The sequence below is a fragment of the Lactuca virosa genome, chromosome 2 (genome assembly GCF_052849685.1).
Source record: "Lactuca virosa cultivar CGN04683 chromosome 2, Lactuca_virosa_CGN04683_v6, whole genome shotgun sequence".
NCBI lineage: Eukaryota > Viridiplantae > Streptophyta > Magnoliopsida > Asterales > Asteraceae > Lactuca > Lactuca virosa.
The window spans coordinates 232,191,505-232,213,436 of record NC_136427.1 but is presented as its reverse complement, the minus strand read 5'-3'; the positions used below and the strand labels follow the sequence as shown (position 1 = coordinate 232,213,436).

The 21,932-nt window shown below is 34.6% G+C and overlaps 4 protein-coding genes across 7 annotated transcripts; 2 read left to right on the top strand and 2 right to left on the bottom strand.

Annotated features, from left to right (window-relative positions):
- Positions 1 to 233: 233 nt before the first annotated feature.
- On the top strand, positions 234 to 2,327 carry LOC145160423 (RING/U-box superfamily protein). 2 transcript variants are annotated; one of them, XM_079079599.1, is made up of 5 exons: positions 234 to 455; positions 998 to 1,280; positions 1,381 to 1,831; positions 1,911 to 2,020; positions 2,104 to 2,327. In XM_079079599.1, exons 2-5 carry the CDS (start codon positions 1,164 to 1,166, stop codon positions 2,131 to 2,133), a joined length of 708 nt encoding a protein of 235 aa, XP_078935725.1. In that variant the 5' UTR covers positions 234 to 455; positions 998 to 1,163; the 3' UTR covers positions 2,134 to 2,327. The 2 variants fall into 2 exon arrangements, with proteins under 2 accessions (XP_078935725.1, XP_078935726.1); XM_079079600.1 differs by having other exon boundaries at positions 234 to 595.
- Positions 2,328 to 2,482: 155 nt separating this feature from the next.
- Positions 2,483 to 4,232, bottom strand: LOC145160422 (Thioredoxin superfamily protein). Of its 2 annotated transcripts, none has more exons than XM_079079597.1 (8): positions 4,051 to 4,232; positions 3,678 to 3,842; positions 3,482 to 3,601; positions 3,370 to 3,413; positions 3,162 to 3,287; positions 2,963 to 3,047; positions 2,783 to 2,839; positions 2,483 to 2,700 (listed from the first exon to the last, which is right to left on the bottom strand). In XM_079079597.1, the coding sequence occupies exons 1-8, from the start codon at positions 4,093 to 4,095 to the stop codon at positions 2,623 to 2,625; spliced, it is 720 nt and encodes a 239-aa protein (XP_078935723.1). In that variant the 5' UTR covers positions 4,096 to 4,232; the 3' UTR covers positions 2,483 to 2,622. The 2 variants fall into 2 exon arrangements, with proteins under 2 accessions (XP_078935723.1, XP_078935724.1); XM_079079598.1 differs by having other exon boundaries at positions 3,678 to 3,831; positions 4,051 to 4,228.
- A 1,905-nt stretch (positions 4,233 to 6,137) lies between these two features.
- LOC145160418 (Regulator of chromosome condensation (RCC1) family protein) lies at positions 6,138 to 9,150 on the top strand. Of its 2 annotated transcripts, none has more exons than XM_079079589.1 (9): positions 6,138 to 6,303; positions 6,742 to 7,016; positions 7,091 to 7,284; positions 7,433 to 7,480; positions 7,571 to 7,643; positions 7,735 to 7,906; positions 8,065 to 8,487; positions 8,555 to 8,746; positions 8,854 to 9,150. In XM_079079589.1, the coding sequence occupies exons 2-9, from the start codon at positions 6,764 to 6,766 to the stop codon at positions 8,888 to 8,890; spliced, it is 1,392 nt and encodes a 463-aa protein (XP_078935715.1). In that variant the 5' UTR covers positions 6,138 to 6,303; positions 6,742 to 6,763; the 3' UTR covers positions 8,891 to 9,150. The 2 variants fall into 2 exon arrangements, with proteins under 2 accessions (XP_078935715.1, XP_078935716.1); XM_079079590.1 differs by lacking the exon at positions 6,138 to 6,303 and adding an exon at positions 6,312 to 6,403.
- Positions 9,151 to 9,196: 46 nt separating this feature from the next.
- On the bottom strand, positions 9,197 to 17,043 carry LOC145160421 (agamous-like MADS-box protein FUL-L). Its single transcript, XM_079079595.1, has 8 exons — positions 16,667 to 17,043; positions 13,973 to 14,051; positions 13,697 to 13,761; positions 10,126 to 10,225; positions 9,993 to 10,034; positions 9,807 to 9,848; positions 9,561 to 9,667; positions 9,197 to 9,479 (listed from the first exon to the last, which is right to left on the bottom strand). Exons 1-8 carry the CDS (start codon positions 16,849 to 16,851, stop codon positions 9,374 to 9,376), a joined length of 726 nt encoding a protein of 241 aa, XP_078935721.1. The 5' UTR covers positions 16,852 to 17,043; the 3' UTR covers positions 9,197 to 9,373.
- Between the last annotated feature and the right edge of the window lie 4,889 nt (positions 17,044 to 21,932).

Below are 21,932 nucleotides of genomic sequence, written 5' to 3'. Positions count from 1 at the left end.
ACTTAGAATGATATGACTGCCAAAATCTGAGTTACTCTTTTGATCTTGATGTTTTTAATAGTTGAGTCACGAGTAACTAAAAAATATTATTATTATTTTCACATTCCAAATGTAAGTAAAGTATACTATCATAGGGAGTTGCGGTGATTTGTATTCATTTTCAAGGGTCTAACTACAATATCGTAAAAACTTTGAAGCATTGTTCTACAAATTAACACAAAAGGACCCATACTTTCTCAATTATAACTTGCCACCCACCATTGACATGAATACCGCGTGTTCTCGTAGTCTTTCTCGCCAAAAAATCCAACAAAAATACTCGAAGAATTTCTCATATCATCTGATATATGATAATTGATAATTAAGCAACAGAACCCCAAACATCAAACTTCGAATTTTCAGGTTTTCTGTTCATCATCGCCAACATAAGCATCAACCTCTCTCACTGTCTCAAGGTACCCTTATCTCTTCATTCTTCCATTATCCATCATCGTTACGTGTTCTTCGGATTTCTGATGCTGTTATCGCTGCCAATTGAACGATTCACAATCTGTTTCTATGGGTTTTCTACGCTGTTGAAGAATTGACATTCTAGGTCGGGGTTCATCCGATTCTTATTTTTGGTTGCAGGACTTTGAATAAAATTGAAACAGGTTAAATTCAGAATCGACTGAATAAAGCACAACACGTTTCATACACAATTTGGGAAAAAGTCTTTTAGGGAATTGAGATGATTTTTTTAAAAAATAATCTCTTGACCTGGTTGCTTTGTGGTTATACCAAGTCATTTATTCCGTCTGCCGCCCCCCTTGATTCTACAAAAATTCATGCTTATTTCCATATCTGATCTTTAGGGTTTTATGATCGAAAACCACATGGGTTTTAATTACGAGCTCGGATTAACTTATTGAATTCACTTCTTTTTTTCTAATGTGGAATTATGTTTTCCAAAAGAAACATTCCTGACTGAATGTGTACATGATGAATTCAATTGTAGGCAGTAAACGACATTTGATTTGGTATATTCATACGGAGGTGAGAGGTCAGATAGAGAGGTTCTACTGGTTCGCAGAGCCATTGTAACTTCTGCGGGCCTCAAATCCTCTCTGATTCTTTGTTAAAACTAGAGTATCATCATCATCATCATCATCATCATCATCATCATGGGTTCTGTTTGTTGCTGCTTGCGTGATGAATGTGAAGATTATGTTAATCCCAATAGTTCCATTTACAGAAACTGCATCTGTCTTCGATGCTTTCTTCAAAATTTCTTATATATGGTATGTTCATTACCACTCATCTAATCAAATGTTTCATGATCCAATTTCTCCCCTCTCATGATACTCAATAGTTACTTATTCCATGATTTTCTTTGAATAGTACGCATCATTATTCCAAAGAGGGGAAGAACATGTGAGGCTTCCAAGCCCTAATTCCATTCAAGGGACAACAACATCTTTTAGTTCATCAGCATCACTTGACAATTCTTTATCTGGGGTGTACAGATCACCTCCTAGACCTTTACCTTATGATGTTGATCCTAGGTATATTCGTCTTCAAAGAGATGGACTTGTTTCTAGAAGGGAGAAAGGCTCAAGTCGTTCACAGGAAGAAGGTGAACCATTAAGAGGAAGTGATAGTGATACAGAAACTGATCCTTTATGTGCTGCTGGAAACAAATGGAATAATAATAGCTCCACTTGTGAAGATGGAACAAAAGGGTTACAGACAAAATCTTCTTTAAAGTTTTCAAACACAAAAGAGTCAACTGGATATGCACATATATTTTCTTCATCCGAAGATGAAGACGTTTGTCCAACATGTCTTGAAGGTAAATTTTCATTTTTCACATCATATAGATATATCGTTATGGAAGGGTATTTATGACATTTTGATGTATTGAATTGCAGAATATACTACAGAAAACCCTAAGATAGTTACAAAGTGTTCGCACCATTTTCACCTTGGTTGCATATACGAGTGGATGGAAAGAAGTGACAGCTGCCCTGTTTGTGGCAAGGTAATGGTTTTTACTTTCATTATGTAAGGGTATTTACGTCATTTTCTTCATGGCAACAACTTTGGATGTTTTGGGTTTTGTAGGTGATGGCATTTGATGAGGAGACTGTTTAGGCTTTTAACATGAAGTGGTGCTGCTATAAATATAATCGCGACCACAAAAGAAATGAAGATGATAAAGAAACCAAGAAAACAGCTTGTAAATTCTTTGTGAATACCCACCCGCATGTTACCAGTGTTTTTTTTATTATCATGTATAAAAATGGATTAATTGTTCCATATAATTTCACACGTTTTCTTACACTCAATTATGGAAGAAATCTCTTGAATTATACAGGAAATACATTCCGATTGAATGGGAATGCTCTTGTATTTTTCACTTCATCTGTATTTACATGTTCAAAAAGACTTTTGAAAGCAGTTTGTTTTGACTTCCAAATGATTATGATTCAAATCAAGAACATAAACAAAAACATAAGTTTATTTAGCCAAAAACAAATCAGATAAGTGAAATATTTATTGCAAACATTAATGTACGAATGTATAAAAACAACTTGATAGTTGATAACACTCTTATATGTAGCAATTACTAGATGAAATCACTCAATTAGCAGCCACTTGAAAAGCTCTCAGGAATACTTCTGCAGGTTGGCCACCACTCAGCTGATGTTTTCCATTAATCTGAGACGAAATAAATAAATAGCCTTTAATTCAAACTAAAAGGCAAAAGCCAAAGAGTAAATCTAATTATCTAATCGCCTACCACATAATGAGGGACACCAGAAATGTTGGCTGAGTGTTTCTCAAGTTCTTCATTAACCTTCAAGAGTTCATAGTAACCAACAAGTTTATTATAAACTGGTTTTACTATGTAAAACAATTGAACAAACATCTTTATTTATTTATTTTTTTTGAATTTTTTTATAAAGTTGAAGCATACTACCTCCTCAAGTCCCATGTTTGGATCATCAAGAAACTCAGCTGCTCCTTCTATCCCAGCTTTCCTTGCAGATTCCACAAGAAAGTTCCTGTATTCAAGTTGTTCAATCACTCAATTTGGTTGACATTTAAATGAAATAAGAAGTTTCGTTTATGAGTAACAAAGGGTGTTTGATAATATATGGTGAAATGAAGTTAGTTACCTGTCACCTATAAACTTTCCCTGTGTGAAATAGCCTTTGAATATCTCTTCAACAAGATTGTGTTGCTTATCAAGCCCTTGTTTCCCTGCAAAAAGTATGAGCCTGTGGCTTTCCAGGGAACATCCCCTGCTTTCCAGAAACAGAATCAGTGAGTTCTTGATGTATTTCCATAGTTTAAGAATGGAATGGAATGGAATTATAAACTTACGTCAGGCCTGACATGCTGTATTCCATTCCGATTTCCTTAAAAACCTGCAAATTCGATAGCATTAATACAATCGTCCAGGAATTGAAAACTGAAAGCAAAGTGAGTGAGTTACCTGAGACATCCGAACACTCATTTGATCAGCACGAGAACCAAATTTGCTCCTGTAGTAATCGATCTTGTTAACCCCTTCTTTAGGGGCAGAAGGGTTTAATAAAAATGGATGCCAGTTAATCTGTTTCAGAAACAATAAACAGATTAATATATTTAAAAACAGAAGAAAACAGATTGAAGTGAGAGAAAGTTAGAACCTCGAAATCGTATTGATCTTTTGATAAAGCTAAAGCTTTGTCTAGATTCTTCTTGCCCACGTAACACCATGGGCACACACTATCCGAAGTCACATCAATTTTAATGAGCTTCTTCCCAGCTATATTTGTTGATTGAGCCATTAATCTGGTGTATCTGCAGTATTTCTGAACAAAAGTTATCGGTTTCAAAATCAATTCAATTTCAATTGTTCCCTAAAACATTTTCAGCCGTTTTTACCAGTTTCAAACGCACATGCAATGTTTTTAACAACCATAAAAAATGAACAAAAAAGGTTAATTATCCGATCATGAAGCTGATATATTGAATCGGTAAATGTGAAGATTTTGTCAAAATTGAAGGCTGAAGACTGACCTCGAAATTTCCGAACTTCAAAGTTGTTGAACGGAGGGCGAACATAGAAGAGGATTCCTTCTGGCTTGTATATATACGTCTACTGATGCCAAGTATGAATGTAATCACATCATTTGGGGTTTCAATTGTCTTCTATGTGACGCGTTTGTTTGACTTCGAAATGTCAACCACCTACCATCATGGATGATCACCAATGGGTTCAGAAAATAAAGGGCTGAAGTGGTACTAGTGTAAAGTAGAAGGGGTTAAGGTGAACTGATAAAAGTTACAATTTTTTTTTTTTGTTTTTGGACTGACAAATGAATTTGATTGAAGTTGACCCCTAGAGATCCGATTTGAGTTACAACATTGTCATTATGATAAAAGCAACACAAAAACGTTTATGCATTTGAGCTTGACGATCAAATTGAAGATTTGAAAAAGGGATTCCGGTAATTTTTTAATATGTATGAAAAAACTGAACAAAGTTCAACGAAGTAAACAAAAACCTAACAAGAGTTAAAGAGCTAGAATTTTTTTAATGGATAACCAAATAGAGACAAGCCTCATACTTGGGATTAATTTCGATGTCAATATAATAATACCAAAGAAGATCAGTGGACAACAAATATTTAGTGTTTGTGATTTCCATATCAATAAAAACTGAGATAAAGGGAAATTTCATAATCATTAATTGGTCCTCGGGATTTGATATTGGGAAGTTTGCTAAAAAATGAAGGATACGGATACTTCCGTCGAAGATTATGGCAAATACCAGATAAATGATAAAATCTTGAATACAACAAACTATGAACAATAACATGATTGCTCGTGAGTCAAAAAGGTAACTCTGCCATTTTATATATATATATATATATATATATATATATATATATATATATATATATATATATATATATATATGTTTTGGAAGACAACAATTATTTGGAACTATGGTCGTCCACCATTCGTCGAATAATATGTTGCTTACTTCCTTTGCCTTCCTTGTAATATCAACTATGATTTGATATTGCCACCGCCTACGAGTAGAAGTTTGTTCTCTTAGATCAACGGTAGTGTGTTTGTCATTGTTACTTATAATATGTATTCTAAGATGGGATGTACCCTCCATGTCACATTTTCGAGTGTTCAGTTTCCGATTTCCTTCTTTGCCCAAGGGATGATGTCACGTTTAATATTGCATGGAAAAGTTAAAAGCAATAAACGTCTTTTATAACTTTTTTAAGCAGAATCGTATATCATTGAGCTCCTAGATTTCGCCGTTGAAATTACCATAGTTGCAACGTGTAATGAACAAAAAATCAACAAGCATCATGATTCATAGTTTTCATTCATATGTACACAAATCATTGACCAACTCAACATTGCCAGAAGTCATATTATATAATAGTCCTAAAGAAGCAGACTCTTGCTCATTTTGGGAACCAATACAACTAAGTCATTGATATTCTTGAGGTAAACACGACGTAGCCTAGCTATATTTTCTTTAAACTCATACATTTTGTACATGTTGCATGTATGTGTGTGTGTGGAAAGACAATTCAAGTGACCATTTCAATCGAATTAGCTTTATCAGATAGTATGAGTATGACTATATCTTCCAAATCAATGACTCATTTTTGGAGCTTCGACAAAAATCATTTCCATGACTCCACACTATCTGTCATGCCGCATTCCGTAGGCAAGCATCAAGATTTGATTTTTCCCATAACCACCATGAATATGTTCCTAAATATTTAGGTTTATAAAATAGGTAGCATCTATGGTGATAATGTCACAAATAAACATGCAACATGTGTATATGTAAATGAGAGGTATTACGTTAACTACTAATGTGTAAATAATCACTCTAAATGTCAAATTTAAATTGAATCCCCCAATTTCAAAAATGCTGGTTATTTTTCGAAAAAAAAAAAAAACATAATTTTTAGTTATTCTTTTAATTTTAATGGTTAAGTGATTAATGGCTTAAGAAATGTAGGGGCTGAAATGGTTTTAATGTAAAACGCAATGGGCTAAAGTGAAAACTTGGGGAGTGAATTTAGATATAACCAAACCCAAAGGGTCTGGAAGATTCTTCTATGGTGTCGAACGGCACACATTTTTCCGATCACCGACAAGAACACCGAATCCCTTCGACCGTTTATCCCCCAAGGTCCTCGGAACTCAACAATCATTCTACGACAACCCAATCATTTCTATTTTTGTTCCGAAGATCAAATCTTATCCACAATCGATCTTCTCCAGTCAAAGGTAATCGCTTCCCTCTTGCATATATAATCTAACATCTACGCACTTAATTCCTCTTCTTCAACATTTCTTTGCCGGTCAAGAACAATTTGAGAAATCCAAGGTGAAATAATTTGCCACCTGTTTACTTTCCTATCATCAATCAATTACCTAAATTAATTTGATTACTATTGATCTATATTTCATTTTAAGCTTCCGTAGCGGTTAAAAATATACGAGAAATCAAAAGTGAAACCCTTGTTATTACATTCCATCTTTTTTGGGACATCGTTTGATTGATATTTGATCATATTCAAGTTTCATTTTTGGGTTTATATCTTTGTCATAGTTTCGGTTTCAATTCAATCCAAATTGACAACAAATTGGGAATACAATTGATTAATGCATGATTGTAAAATGCAAATGCAAATGCATATTGATTTGTGATTTGTGTTTGATTAGGTTTGTCAGGCGGTGTGAGTAAATGGCGATTGATGAAATATTTGGAGACACTCCACCGGTGGTTTCCCCAACCAAAAGTGCACTTTACGTTTGGGGTTATAACCAGTCTGGACAAACCGGTAGAAAATGTGAAGACCAAAACCTAAGGATCCCAAAACAGCTTCCGCCTGATCTTTTTGGGTGTCCAGCCGGAGCCAATTCACGTTGGTTAGATGTGACTTGTGGACGAGAACATACTGCAGCCGTCGCCTCTGATGGCTCCCTCTTTACTTGGGGTCAGATTCCATTTTTACCCTTCTTCAAATTGTGATTATTGTAACTTTTTAGCACATATTTTCATTCCTTTCAGGGGCAAATGAGTTTGGTCAGTTGGGTGATGGAACTGAAACGAGTAGAAAACATCCTAAAAAAGTGAAGCTTTTGCAAAATGAGTTTGTGGTATCCGTGTCTTGTGGGGCCCATTGTACTGCTGCTATTGCAGAGCCACGTGAAAATGATGGGACAATCTCTTCTAGAAGACTTTGGGTTTGGGGACAAAATCAGGTTCATGATCTTTTTCACCCATAATAGCAACCTACTTACATTTCTCTTTAAAAGATAATAAAAATAATATGTAAGAAATGAAGTACATTGGCCAAATTGCTAGCAAAGTGTAAGTACATTGTAATTCCATTTTCTTCCATCTTTTCAGGGATCTAATTGTCCTCGTGTGTTCTGGGGAGCGTTTTCTCCTAATACAGTAAGAATTTGAATACTATTATTATTATGTCTCCTTCCATTAAATCGCAAAAATAATTCTTTTATCTTTCAATAATTTCAAACTATTCAGATTATTCGTCAAGTGTCATGTGGAGCTGTGCATGTTGTGGCACTATCAGAGGAAGGGCTGCTACAAGCTTGGGGTATAAAATATAAACGCCTTAATTTCTATTTTTTTAAAAAGTTTTTTAGTATTGATCTCTTATTAAATGCGTGTATTAAATTATAAACCAGGCTACAATGAATATGGTCAACTTGGAAGAGGTGTTACTTGTGAAGGCCTTCAAAAGGCACGTATTATAAACGCATATGCTAAGTTCCTTGATGAAGCCCCTGAGCTTGTAAAGATTACTCAAGTTTCATGTGGAGAGTATCACTCTGCAGCCATATCAGAAGATGGAGAGGTGTAAGTGCATTAAAAAAAATGGGCCTTTTGTTGATGAAGATAGGTTCTAGAACACAAGCCGATTAATCGCTTGGAGGTCAAGGCAACCTCACATCAAATCATATGTTGTCATCATTCCAATTCTGATTTTGAATTTGTAATTTCACATTTGATTTCAGCTACACATGGGGGTTGGGAAGCATGGGGCAACTTGGTCATTATTCTCTTCAATCAGAGGACAAGGAGTTGATACCACGGCGTGTGGTGGCACTTAATGGGATATTTGTCAAGAGTGTAGCTTCAGGTGGTGTGCACACGTGTGCTTTGACTTCAAAAGGAGGTCTATACGCATGGGGTGGTGGTCAATCTGGTCAACTCGGGCTGGGCCCACAAAATGGAATCTTTTCATGTGACTCTGTAACCATGTTTCGGAACATTCCGGTTTTGGTCCTTCCATTTGGTGTAAAACAGGTTGCTTGTGGACATTCTCACACACTTATCTGCACACAAGATGGTAGAATCCATGGTTGGGGTTATAACAGCTATGGCCAAGCAGCTAACCAGAAATGCACGTATGCTTGGTACCCATCTCCAGTTGATTGGTATGTATATTGCTTCTCTTTCTCTCTCCTTTGACTTGAAAGTTTGACTGATGAATAACTGAAACAGGTGTTTGGGGGAAGTAAGGAAGCTGGCAGCTGGTGGGGGCCACTCTGCTGTATTAACAGATGCGTGTTCATTGAAAGAGTTGTGTGAGTTTCAAATTGCAGACTGTGTGACACCATGGAATGCTTCTATGATTGAAGATGTTGCATATCGAACTGGTTCAGATGCTTTGGTTCGTCTTTGTGAGAGGTTAAGGTATTTATATATTAAAGTTGTAACATGTTTGACCATAAAAGTCAACTGTCTTCTGAACCAGTTTTTTTTTTTTTTTTTTTTTTTTTTTTTTTTTTTTGTCATTGTAGGGAAGGCCACTCGGATGGTGGAACTTGCAAATGTTAAAATTGCTCCTGCAATCTGACATTCACATGTTGGCAAACTTCAACAATTGATTGGTGAATTCATTAGTTGATTTATACAAGTGTGTGTTTAAGAACAGGCAGAAACATGTGTCATGTTAATGTTGTAGAACTGTTGTATATGTAAATTAAGTGTTAAAACTGGTGTTGTTGCTGTCGTTGTAACTTGCAAGTCATTATTATGTAGATACATACAATATATGAAACCAAATAATAGCAAACAAACATCCATATTCATGTTCATGGTCATGCAAGTAGATCTTTTACTAAAGCATAGTAGCAAATTTCTTTTACTGATTGATGTTATCATCTAGAGCCATATTGGATTCACTTTCCAGAATGCGTTGGAGCATAAATATGTATATATGTAGCGGGAATCAAACATATAATAATAATTATAGAAATCAAAAGTTGACCACTTTATATAGCTATATTCACACACTCAGATGGGCGGAAGATTAAGTTCTTATTGGTTAATGTGGCGGATCATCCACAATGGCATCATGGTGGTGGAGACAGGTTGAACTTGAGCTGATTCCTCCTCCCTCATGGCTGCTCCAATGAATGGTCCACTGCAAAAGTTAACGTAATTACAAAACTACCCCTCATATGCACAGAAACTCGGGGGGGGGGGGGGGGGGTGGGTGGGTTACCTAGTGTTTGCAAAAGAATCAACTGAACATGGATGTGGCTGAGGTGGATGCTGAGGTAATTGCAACATTCGAATTTGTTGCTCACTGGTCTTCTCATTCTCTTTCAACTGTGCCCAAATCAAATAGTTGCCAAAAAATGTCATCTTAACTTTGAAACATGTGCAAAAAGGTTGTCGTTTTCATGGGAACATTTAAAGTTTCATTACACTCCACGTTGAATGGAGTACAGTTTCTTAAAAGAAGTACCTTCTTAGAGAGTGAATTGTTTCTTTCTTGCAATGCCCTCTCCTGTCATATAAAAGAGAGATTTATTAGTCAATGACACATGTTCTCAAGTTATCAAAAATAGCGCCTCAACCTAAATTGTTTCAGGATTTCATAATTCCAAATCAATATAAATGTGTTTGGCAGCATAAGAGATGATACGGCTACCTTTTTATGAAGCTCAGAGATGGACTCGTGCATGAGTTGGTTCTGCATATTAGGGTGTATGGTGGCAATTAGTCCTTACTATATACATACAGAAAGCAGACATGTATTTTTGGAAGAACCAAAAGATGCTTACCTTCTTTGTCCGTATTCGCTTAAGAGCAGTCTCAAGTTGTTGCTCCACATTTTGAAGCTCTCTAAGGTTTAGTTGCTCTAGATCTTCCCCATCATAGTGCCTGAACATGTTCAAATGACATATGGTTATACAATCCTACAATAAAACGTTTTAAGACCATATACCTTTTCAAAATGGGTTTCAAGATTAGCACATTGATAAAGAATTCTTAATACTTGATTGATCTTAAATAAATAACAAGATACACGAGATTGTTACTAGACCCCTACAGTCGAAAAGGAGGATAGCGGATGCTCATGCTTGAGTGGAAATTTGTAAACAATGTTAGGGTAGTCTTTTTGATAAGATATCTACATGTTGGTGGGTAGACGGGGGGATGTAGTACGCAAACGTCGCCAACACAAAATTCTCCATGAACAAAGTGGACCTGTCAAACAGTCAAGCTCAACATCTTTGGTTTGTTGGTGTTGCGCTAGGTTGCCAAACAATTATATAGTAGCTATATTTTCACAAAATACCATTGTAGCTAAGCAAGCGCATGAGAGCATGTAGTTCGAGACTTGTCTCAACGTCTACATTAGCTATAGTCCTGTATTTAGCTTCAACAACGGATCTGGATAAAGCGGATTGTCGTTTGGATGACCAAGAGATGAGGTTCTCGCATAGGAAGACACAAAAACATGAATCTAGGCACCCTGTCCTTGAGTAGGTCATGTGGTATTGTAGACTTGTAATGCTTCAGTGAGATTTACGATTCGTAAAGAGTGGGGTCTTTCATGAGTGGTTTGTGAGAAGCAATTAATTCTCGGATAGTATCACCGAGAGTTGTGGCATCGTAGGATGTTATGGAAGCCAGAGAGAGAATGTGTTTTGCATACTAGGTTTGAGAGAGTGATAAGTCTGTATAGTCAAGGATAACGCTAATACCAAGAAGTGGTGAAGTGTACGAAGTTTGGTCAATGCGAGCTCGTGAGATAACATAACTATTATGCGATGTAACTGTTTGGGTCCGGAGGCGGTTAGCACAATGTTGTCCATATATAGTAATAGATATGCAATTTATTCATGCATCGAAAATTAAAAAATAAATACCACACAATCTGCAACGAGAACCACATGAAAGATAAACGTGTCAAAGCGTTGGTACTATTCATGTGGCGCTTGCTATCACACAATACATAGATTTCCATAGGCATAAAATGTGATATAGAGCTAAGGAGTCAACAATACATAAAAGGCCGATGCGTGTATTCATCAAGGTATTTTGCAAGAATGCTCTTTTGACTTCGAGTTACTGATTTCACTGAGGTTCTTTGCACGGTGATTGTATTGACAACCAGACTAAAGGATAATCACAATCAATATTGGTGGCTTGACATTTACTACAAGACATGCCTTGTATCGTTGTAGAGAGCCATCCAAGTAGAATTTGTGATGGAATAGCCACATACACCTAATAACAAAAGCATCTAGGGGTCTCAATACGTATTGTTAGTATGTAACACACTATATTCATCACGTATGCCAACCTTTTAGAGGGAGGCGGGGAGGGGCCATAGATGGATTTACGAGTGAATTTGGAAATGGGCAAGATGAAGGGCTATGACGAGACATGAGATTCAAAAACTTATTGGAGTTTCGCGCTTAGACCGAGTCACATTTTTTGGTGGTGAGGAAGGCGAAACAGGCTGGCCATTGGGGGAGGTGGTGTGAGTTATGCTATGGAAATAAGTGGGGGGCCATTGGGATGTTGGGTTGTTGGTAATTAGAGTATCATCGACCATTTAGTATTATTGGAATTAAAACGAGTGCTAATAAGGATTTAAATTATGATCAAATACAAGTTTAGAGGTGCGGAATCCATAATTATATATAAGGCGTGTTTGATCCCGAGCAACACGAAAAAAAAGGTTTATGGAGTTGTTCCCCCTTGTGATTGGCAATTCCCCAAAACCTCTACATGCTACTAGACCCAGAATACAATGGAAAATCTTGATAAAAAATACATGAATAAGGAAAGGATAGGCCAAAGGCATGTTAGGGTTTAAGCACTTCAACAAACAATTCAAACGATTTAACGCAGAGCAATAAATGCAAATGAAAATAAGAACACGGTGTCTAATGTGGTTCACACGATCATGGTGATTGGCTACGTCTACAAGCGAACAAGATAGATAGATAGATAGATAAATATATAAATAAATAGATGGATAGATAAAGAAGAGAAAGATTTTATTGGGTACTGTGAAATAGCTTCTTTTTTTATTTTAATTTTTTTAAAATTTTTATGTTACACGTTATACGAGTTCAAGGGGTATACATATACTAGTAAGTTGACCTAAAATCTGCCAATAAAGCGAGACCTAAAAAACTATGACATATATGGCCCATGAATCAATTCAGTATCATATCTGCTATAGAAACTAGCCCACGAAAAATTTCTTCCCGGACCGACTCCCCTTTATTCTAAAGCAGGACCTCATACTTGGTTTTCCTAGCGGCTATAGGGTCAAAAGGGTGAATCAGTCTCCACAATTTAACAAGGAAACTCACGCTGCCTTAGTAGGTCGCAACCAAGCTGATGGTCATTCTACAAACTATTTTTCAACTGCTAAAACTGCAACTTCCATTGTAGTTATCCGGATCGGATGAAGAAGAATATAATTTGTTGACTCTTGTTCCAAGGCATAGGGATGGATGAGCCCTTGGTGGTGGACCTACTCACCGATCAATGGGCGGGGTCGAGAGACAGCACCCCAAAACCTCTACATAATTTTATACCAGGAATGTAGTACGAAGCCTTAATCAAAATGTATGAATAAGGAAATGATAGGTATTGTGGGTCGACAAGAGGCACCTCATGTTGTCTTACAACCCAAGCTGCCTCGTTAGATTGCAACCATGATGCCTATCCGGTCGGTTCTTTAGAAGTTCCAACTACTTGGCAGGTATTTCTAGAAAACGGTTTTCAAGTGCTAAAGCCTTAATTTTCGTTGATCTTATCTAGATTTTGGATGAATAAATATATAAGTCGAGCTGTTTTTGTTTGTGGGATGTGTTCTATACTCGAATCCATGCTTCATAAGTTGATGACTCTTGTTCCAAGACATACAGAAGGAGGTCATCAAAGTGCATATCATGTATCCATTAACATGTGCTTCGATTTCATCCCATGGCATATATGTTGGGTTGGTTTTTATCTGATGGTAGTGTGTCATCGATGTGATGTAGGACCTTGTAACCACGAGCATGGAGTTGGAAAAGTTTGACCACATATAGTAGGTCACTTTGGAGTCATAGAGGATGCAGACCTTGTGCGGGATGTTTGATATTTTTATGCATGATGTAGCTTTGTCTCAAACTTTGCATTTCGAGTCATGACGAGTGGTGGTGCGCTTGATGGCACGTTGGCGGCCGAAGCGGTTTTAGGTTTAAAAGCCTAAGGCTATGATACCATAAAGGATTCTTAATATCTACTGATCTTGTCCACTAATTACATAACTAATTGTCCACTAATTACACGGACATATACATTAATAAAATACATTATATTGCTTTTAAGTGAATCTACCTTATGTTCTTTTCAAGAACTTCAATCTTTGCCTTAAGCTTGGAGGATTCAAGAGTCCAGCTTGCCTGTACTTACACATATTCTCAAAAAGTCAATATTTCAACCTGACACAGTTTTAAGGCAGTTATGCTCGATGTGAAAGCTGATTTAGACAGAACATAAGAAAATTGGACAGTTAATGACAATTTTCATAATGTTCCTTCAATTAATACTTTATCTAATAAAAGTTATAGTAACAAATTAATGCGATATATTCATGCACATGTATATATATACCTGTGTTTCGGTTTCAGGAGCAGTAAGCAATTTCTCTGCATACGAATACCTTTCATACCTCTCAAGAATCGTCTCCATACTGCATGTTTCAACCAAATGTAAGATTAATATACATGTGTATATATGCAAGAATTTTAATGAGCAGTTTACTATTGATTAACAATAAATTATATATAGACTACAATGCATTGTTAAATTAAATCTTCCAAGAAAGAAATTAAAAATGGTATTTTAAGACGTGTAATTAGAATAAAGTAGATAAAAGTACATGCGATTCAATTCGATATTCTGAACCATTTTCATCACATCAAATCATTAAAACCTAATCTGTGGCTCCTACTTAAGTATATATAGATGTCCTACTTGAGATACCTAAATCCTTTAAAGTAAAGCTAGCTACCATCTACATGTTCTCATGTTTTATGTACCAAATTTCTATATTATCTGTTCATCCAGAACATTGCGCCAGTCGCTCTTCATTTCAAGAACATGTATTTCAGGGCATTTTTGTAACAATTTTTCTTCCTTGGTATGAAATGGAATATAACCAATCCTCCTTTTAATTTGAAGTTATTTCTATTCATCAATTTGATTTTTAATTTGTCGTATATAATTAACTTAGGTATAGTTTTTAAGGTTAATTTGTTGGTTTAATTAAGATGATCATCTGCCAAAAAGAAGTACGACTTGAGACCCAAGACAGCTTTATGGGAATATCATAAAATCTCGAAGACCAAATTAGACGCTTTGAAGCTTTACAGCAATGGCATGCCAATGTCGATTACAACAATTTGTCTCAATTAATCATCATACGTTTAATTTTGTCATTTCCAATAACACAACTGCTAAAGTTACAAAGCAAGAGTTAAAGCAATACGTACACTTGTTAATTTTGCAGAAATTTATGTCATTTCTCTAACCTCTTTATATATACCAGGCTTCTGGCAATCATCACAGTCCGCTTTATCTTTGTTAGTTAATTATTCCAGTTGCATAACATGTAATTGTCCTCATATATAAGCATCTATCTTTCCATATATTTAGATTCAAGCCATTTTACATTTACCAAAAGCAGAACTTTAGCTCTTCAATTTCATTTCTGTATGATATTTCTAATTAACTGATGATAACGAATCTAACATGTTTACGTTCACAAGAAATATATCCAGGATGTTGAAGTACTTACCAGCAAAAGATATTCAAATTTAAAATTTGCAAAATCAATGGTAAGTTATTGATTAGCTTCAACGTATATAAAAACCCTAAATTTGAAAATTCAATCTTAGTCATATACGTTGAACTTTACAGACCTGAAGCATATATAAAAACTGAAGACCTCATATACAGTTCATATCATGCTAAGGACGATATAGAGGTTTTGAAAAGTTTGACAGAGAATATATCAACAACTGAGAGCTTGAATCGATGCAAATTCTTGCTTAATTTCTTGTGTTTTGTTCTTTGAAAACGAAATGAACAAAAATGGTAACTTGATTTTCTATGAACACTCGCAAGAGAAATAATTAATTACAATTTAAGGATGGAATATTCTTTGACGAATTGGTAACCTTAATTTTACTTTAATGCTTGATCTTTTAGCCTTCTCCGGCGAGATCTTTTTGCAAGATTGCTTGTAAAAAAAAAAAAAAAAAAAAAAACTTTGTGCTCGATCTAGAGAGGTTTGACGAACCCCCTAATTAAAACCCTGTCAATCGACCCTAAAGGAACTGAACTCTACCCCAAAAGATATGAATACAGATTATGCTAGATTCCAATATTAATCTTAGAGCTGAAATATTATATTTATTAAAAATCTTTTGAATTAGTACATATCATCTCCAACAGTTAGCCTAGGATACAACTTTTGTGATCAGTACTAGGTTGTCTTAAGTTGTTGCTTATGTACAAACAAATTAAAGTTGTAATCACTTTGAAGAAAATCTGGTACGATGATGTTAAGGCTGTAATGAGACAGCAATTAAGCAGCAGTGTCACACAGCTCAAGAAAACTCTTGAGAGTTCCAACATCAAAAACTTTTTTCAGTAACAATTTTTTAGTAATTTCAAACAAATAAAACAGTACACTACCCAGAAAAAAACAAATAACAAAATCCACCCAAGGGAAGGGGTTTCATACTGGACTAAATATAGTAATATATTATAATGAGTCTATATATGTATAATAATATATATATATAGATGCATGCAGAAAGGAGAGAGAGAGTGAAGAAAACCCAAAGGATTTGTGTCAGGATAACCAAAAGAATAAGAAAAAACCTCAAGAACAAACACAAGATTAAGAGGGTTAATTTGACCCTGATGGTATGAACTTGACCAAAAAAATTTTGATTTAGGGTTTAAATATTCATAGACTTCATGTGGTGCCTGTTCTTTTAGACTTTCTTATAAAAACATAAACAAAGCAAAATCAAGACAAAAATAACTTGAAATCTTGAACATATCCATACAGATATATATGGGAAATAACTTCTTAATGATTTATAAATCCATCTCAGACAATATAAAACCTGTCGACTTTTAAATGTATTTCAAGCCACTGATTTAAAAGAAGCTGCAGCAGCAGCAGAAGAAGAAGAAGAAGAAGAAGAAGAAGAAGAAGAAGAAGAAGAAGAAGAAGAAGAAGAAGAAGAAGAAGAAGAAGAAGAAGAAGAAGAAGAAGAAGGGGGTGCGCACCTGGAGTGAGTGGCGTACTCAAAAAGTTTTCCTTTAGTGGAAAAAACGATGAGAGCAACATCAGCATCGCACAACACAGAGATCTCATGAGCTTTCTTGAGCAAACCTGTTCTTCTCTTGGAGAATGTTACCTGTCTGCTAATCTTGTTCTCGATCCGCTTCAACTGCACCCTTCCTCTCCCCATCTAGCTTGCTTTTACAGGGTTTCTTTCTACAGAAAACCCTAAAAAGAATCAGCTTCTAAAGTGAAAAAACAATAAAAAATGCGAAGCAGATCTAAGAAGAAGAAGAAGACGACGACGAAGACACAGGAGAATGTTTTTCTGTAGCTTCCTTTCTATTTTGGTGTATGTATTATTTTATTAGACAGTCTTTCATACCATAAAAAAATCTGTTTCCATACCATATATATTTTATCTTATAAACAGCATAAAATTATTATTACATACTTTGTGAGATCATTTTAACTTACCCCGAATAACTTTGAAAGATTTTGAGTTCTAACTTCAAACTTTAACTGCCTCATCATCTGACAATAGTTTAGTTCTTATAAATATGGTAAAGGTAAAGGCTGATTAATGGCCTTACATTAGACTATATGTGTATTCTACGCTTCTATCTTTTTTTAACGTTTAAGAAAAATGTACGTACGTACTAAAAAAACTAAATGCATGATTTGTTATATAAACCTAGAAATTAATGTTCATACTGTTTTTATATAAGATTCAAGAAACCATATTTGTAGGATAAAAAAAATGTGGAATTTGAATTTGATAGAGATGATTAAACCAATTAACACCTGGATTTTATAACTATTTGATTGGATATTTAAAATGTAGGAATACAATTTTTATAAGATATATATCAATGGAGGGGGAACTGAAGGAAGGAATAAAAAAAGGAGAGGATGGTGAAAGGGAATAGCCGAATAGTTGCATAAGAAATGGTTTAGGACAGATTTGGTGTCAAGTTCTCATTGGTGGACTTCTTATCTCCCCTGTCTTGTTTTTGGGGTACATGTGTTGGCTGGGGTCAATTTGAATCATGTAAATCCAAATCCAAATGAGCGAGAGTATGGCAGTAAGTTAATAATTAAAGTATGTGTTCTACATAAAAGAAATTGAGAAATTAAGTACTCTAATTATTTTTTGGTGGTTTTTAAAAAAATATAAACAATTTTTTTTAATAACCATTTTCTCCGTAATAGGTTATTTAGGAGCCCACTTCATACTATATGGATCGAGCCCGGTTCATTCAACATGTTCTAGAATGTCTATTTCAGCCCATTCCAATTTGTTTAGAAGGAAGAAGTATAAAACTTTTATTCCGAAATACTACACATTTCGGAGATTTACACATTTCAGAGTAAAGAATCAAAAGAAGATAGGGCACATGATTTCGATGATTTGGTAGTCTTATAGGTAAGTTGTTCATTCCTACACTTTTAGTTGTTTAATTATAAGATTAGTAGTGTAAAATAATTACTCCGGAACACTAAGAACACGTCCAAAATACGAAGAACATGTGGACAATGTTGTATATGTTCAATTTTTAGCTAATTTAGTATTAGGATCAACCTAAAACTAGTTTAGTTATTATGTTAAACTATTATACATCGAAATTTGGTATTTTGAAACACACAAAAGACATCCCAAGCATGTCCGGAATGCAAAGGACTGCTCTGGAACACTGAGAACATGTTCAGAATGTGCATAATAGTTCTGAAAAGTTCATTGAATTTGGTTTTGGAACACCATTTAAACTTCTTAATTACCTTAAAATTATTTTTTTCGTTTTATCTATAGCATGACAAGATTTTTGATGCATCAATTACACTATCTTACAAACCTGAAATTTGTACGAATATTCTTGTGAGATTTAAGGATAGACCGTCACGCGAGACTATGTTCCGAAAGACTTATTTTGGTAGGTGGTTAGATATTCATGTGGGGGTAGAGGGGGATCATTTACTTATACATTACGTGTTACACAGAAATTGTGATAGACCCTCGAAGCGAAGTAGAGAAAATGATTTTTGAGATAGAGGGGTATGAGTTGACTTTTGGGAAGAAAGAATTTTGTCTTGTCACCTGCTTCCAGTTTGATGAATATTTTTGGTGCCTCTAATTCCGGTCTTACTTTCCGATCTCGTGTATTTCTTATGGTTAAGAAGAATAACACCATGAAATTTAAAGATGTCATTGATATGTTTGAAGCATCGCTTAATGACATATCGGACGAGGATGTGGTTTGTGTATGTCTTATATATCTATTAGAGAAGGGTTTTAATGGGCACTTGCATTGTCAACATGTGGTATCCAACCTTGATGAATTCAAAAATCATGTCATCAATTTATAATTATCATTACTAATGTTCTTTTACAAAATTAATTGTGCATTTTTATGTCGCTAATATCCATGTGGGAGGATAATTTGGGATCAATTGTACTCTCAAATATGCAATGTATTCGATAAGGTTGACAAACATATACATCTAGTGCTAACAAAAATACACAGCCTCAAAAAATGACATACACCCTAAGAGGATTTTTATACGTTTTTAAGGTAAAATACATGATTATCACTTTAACTTTTTCTTTTTGCTAATATTCTAATACATGATTCTTTTAGATATGAATTCTTGAAAGTTTTCCTGTGAGCAGTTTGTTTGGTACCCGATAACCGAATGTGATTCCTTAGGCTTTTAAATGGTCGAAAATGAAGAAGTTACAAGCGGATCAATGCAATAAGTTTTTAATCGTTGACTACGTATGTTTATTTATATAACTTATAATTTTCACCTATATGTATAATTTATGATTATTTATAATTTTACAATTTTGTTAGCAACATAATAAACTTATAGAGAAGTTGGAGTCGACAACAGATGAGAGTCGTGCTGATTGGTGGTATTTTAGCTCTGTGTGGATAGAACACTCTGTTTTAGCTACTAGACACCTTTTCTAACACCATCACCCCGCAAATCGCCTACCTATGATTCTCTACAAAAGGCACGACCAGATAATGTCAAAGGTTCCTATGCATCTAGCCTACTACCACCGCCACCACCACCCACTATACTATCAAATGATATGGACCAAGTATTGAGTTGTAAAAGGAGGTTCGTGAATGTCGCGAATAGTTTGTGGTACATGAGATGCGTGTTGTACAACTTGAAACTACGATATCCATGCTTCTATAACGTATTAATAAGGGTGTCAGAGACGATGGTGGTACCTCACAAGGGGTGGAGGTACATTTTTAATTATTTTACTCGTGTACATTTTTATTTAACTTTATGGTATACCCTTAATTGCATCAGTTATAATTAAATGACTTTGGTACTGCACAAGAAAATGACTTATGAGACCATGTATATAGGTTAGGTACGCCTCTACATCCGTCGAATGAAGGACCTGAGTAGATGTATGCATATAATGACTCGTCAGATATAAAAGTGATTCCCCGGGAAGAATACAAAATGCTAGCTCTACCTCTTAGGCGTTCTTATCGAGAAAAATATGTATCTGCATGGATAAAGTCCCCATGGATACAAATGAAAAGGAAAGACATTGCATGTAAATTCCCTACACTGTTGGACAATTGTATAGACCATAGCATATATAGTCTATATGAACAACGGGATGCTTCGCTAGATTTTCACTATCCTTTTCTCTCTTATATACCGACAATGGAGTTTTGGACGTACTTATATTGGGATTATAACTTTGGGCTGGTTGAAATGCAATTTAAGTTATATATGTGTGTGATCATTACACACTAAACATTACTTAGGTTACTTTAATGTGTACATGTGTTGATTGACAACATATCATGCTCTGGATTTTGTTGATGATAAATAAAAGACCGAATGATGCTCGGTGGACATTTGTATCGATAACTTTCAACACATATGTAGAGGACCTGCGTAACATGCCTGATGGATCAATTTACCCAACTTGGTCTAAGTGTGATACATTATACTTGTGTTTCATGGTCATTACCTGAGTAATAGTCACTTATAAATATTATCTAATGATCATTACTTAATTCCAACCTTTTATACAACTTACATCCCTATCAATATACCGCAGACCCACTTGTTTTTGGGAGTTTTGGATTTCAAGACATTTACAATGACTATATATGATAGTCATGAAAGATTTTGTATGAGTAAGAGTCAATATAAAATGATATTATTAATAACGTCGAATTTATCACTATAATTAGACTATTTTTGAATAAAAACTCAACAATTGGTATCAGAGCCATTTTTGCAAGATTAATTAGATTATTTGTTAAGTTAATGAAATCTTTGTTTTTGGAAAACATGGATGATTTTCTCTTTGCAAGAAAAAATTATAATTGTTATTTTTGGTGACAAAAGTTTACATGCTTTTTTTGTCACAAAAGTTGTTTTAGAAAAACAAAGAATTGTTTTATATAATTTTAAGTATATATGATGTGCATAAATTAGCTATGGACCATTGTGTTGTCTTAATAAGACGCTTATTTTTCATTCAGATACGAAAATAAGTGATAATCAAATGCTCTGAATCAGACACATTCAAAAATTATAACTTCCTCTTATTAAGAGGCATTAAGATGCTACCAAACAACCCTAAGTAAAAGAAGTTAGAACAAAAAAACATAGGAAACATTTTAACAAAATCAAACTTCCGTTATCTATGTTATAAGTTTATACATAAATAAGAAACCTAGATGCTAAATAAGGGGGTTGGTTATCAAAATAAATATTATTTTAGATTAATGAATCTTGATCATATAGCATAAACTTTTAAGTATTGATTTTAAAAATATGGTTTTTAAAATAAAAGTTAAATAATAATATCTTTTTATATACATTTTACCTTCTGGAAATGAAACCTAAGGTTTTTTTTTCCAAATTAAGTAATTAGAATTATGCTATTTTGCTATACGGTATAATGCATGCTTAAAGGCTAGAGCCTAGAGGGGTTTAGAAATAAAAAACTCCACACTTTCAACCAATATTGGAGGCCATCTTTTGTCTCTGTTCTTGCATAGAATCATATGCTCCATTAAGAGCAAGATTTCCAACTTGTGAACAAGATACTCCTTCAGAGAATCTATGTTAATTCTTAAATCCAAAGTAAGTTTAGATCGTGTTTCATAGTGTACTATCACAAGATCAATGTAACTTTAAATAGGAGAATGTTGGATAATTGTATTTTATTAAATAGGTAAAAATATCCATCCATACAACATAATATTAAAAAACTATGTA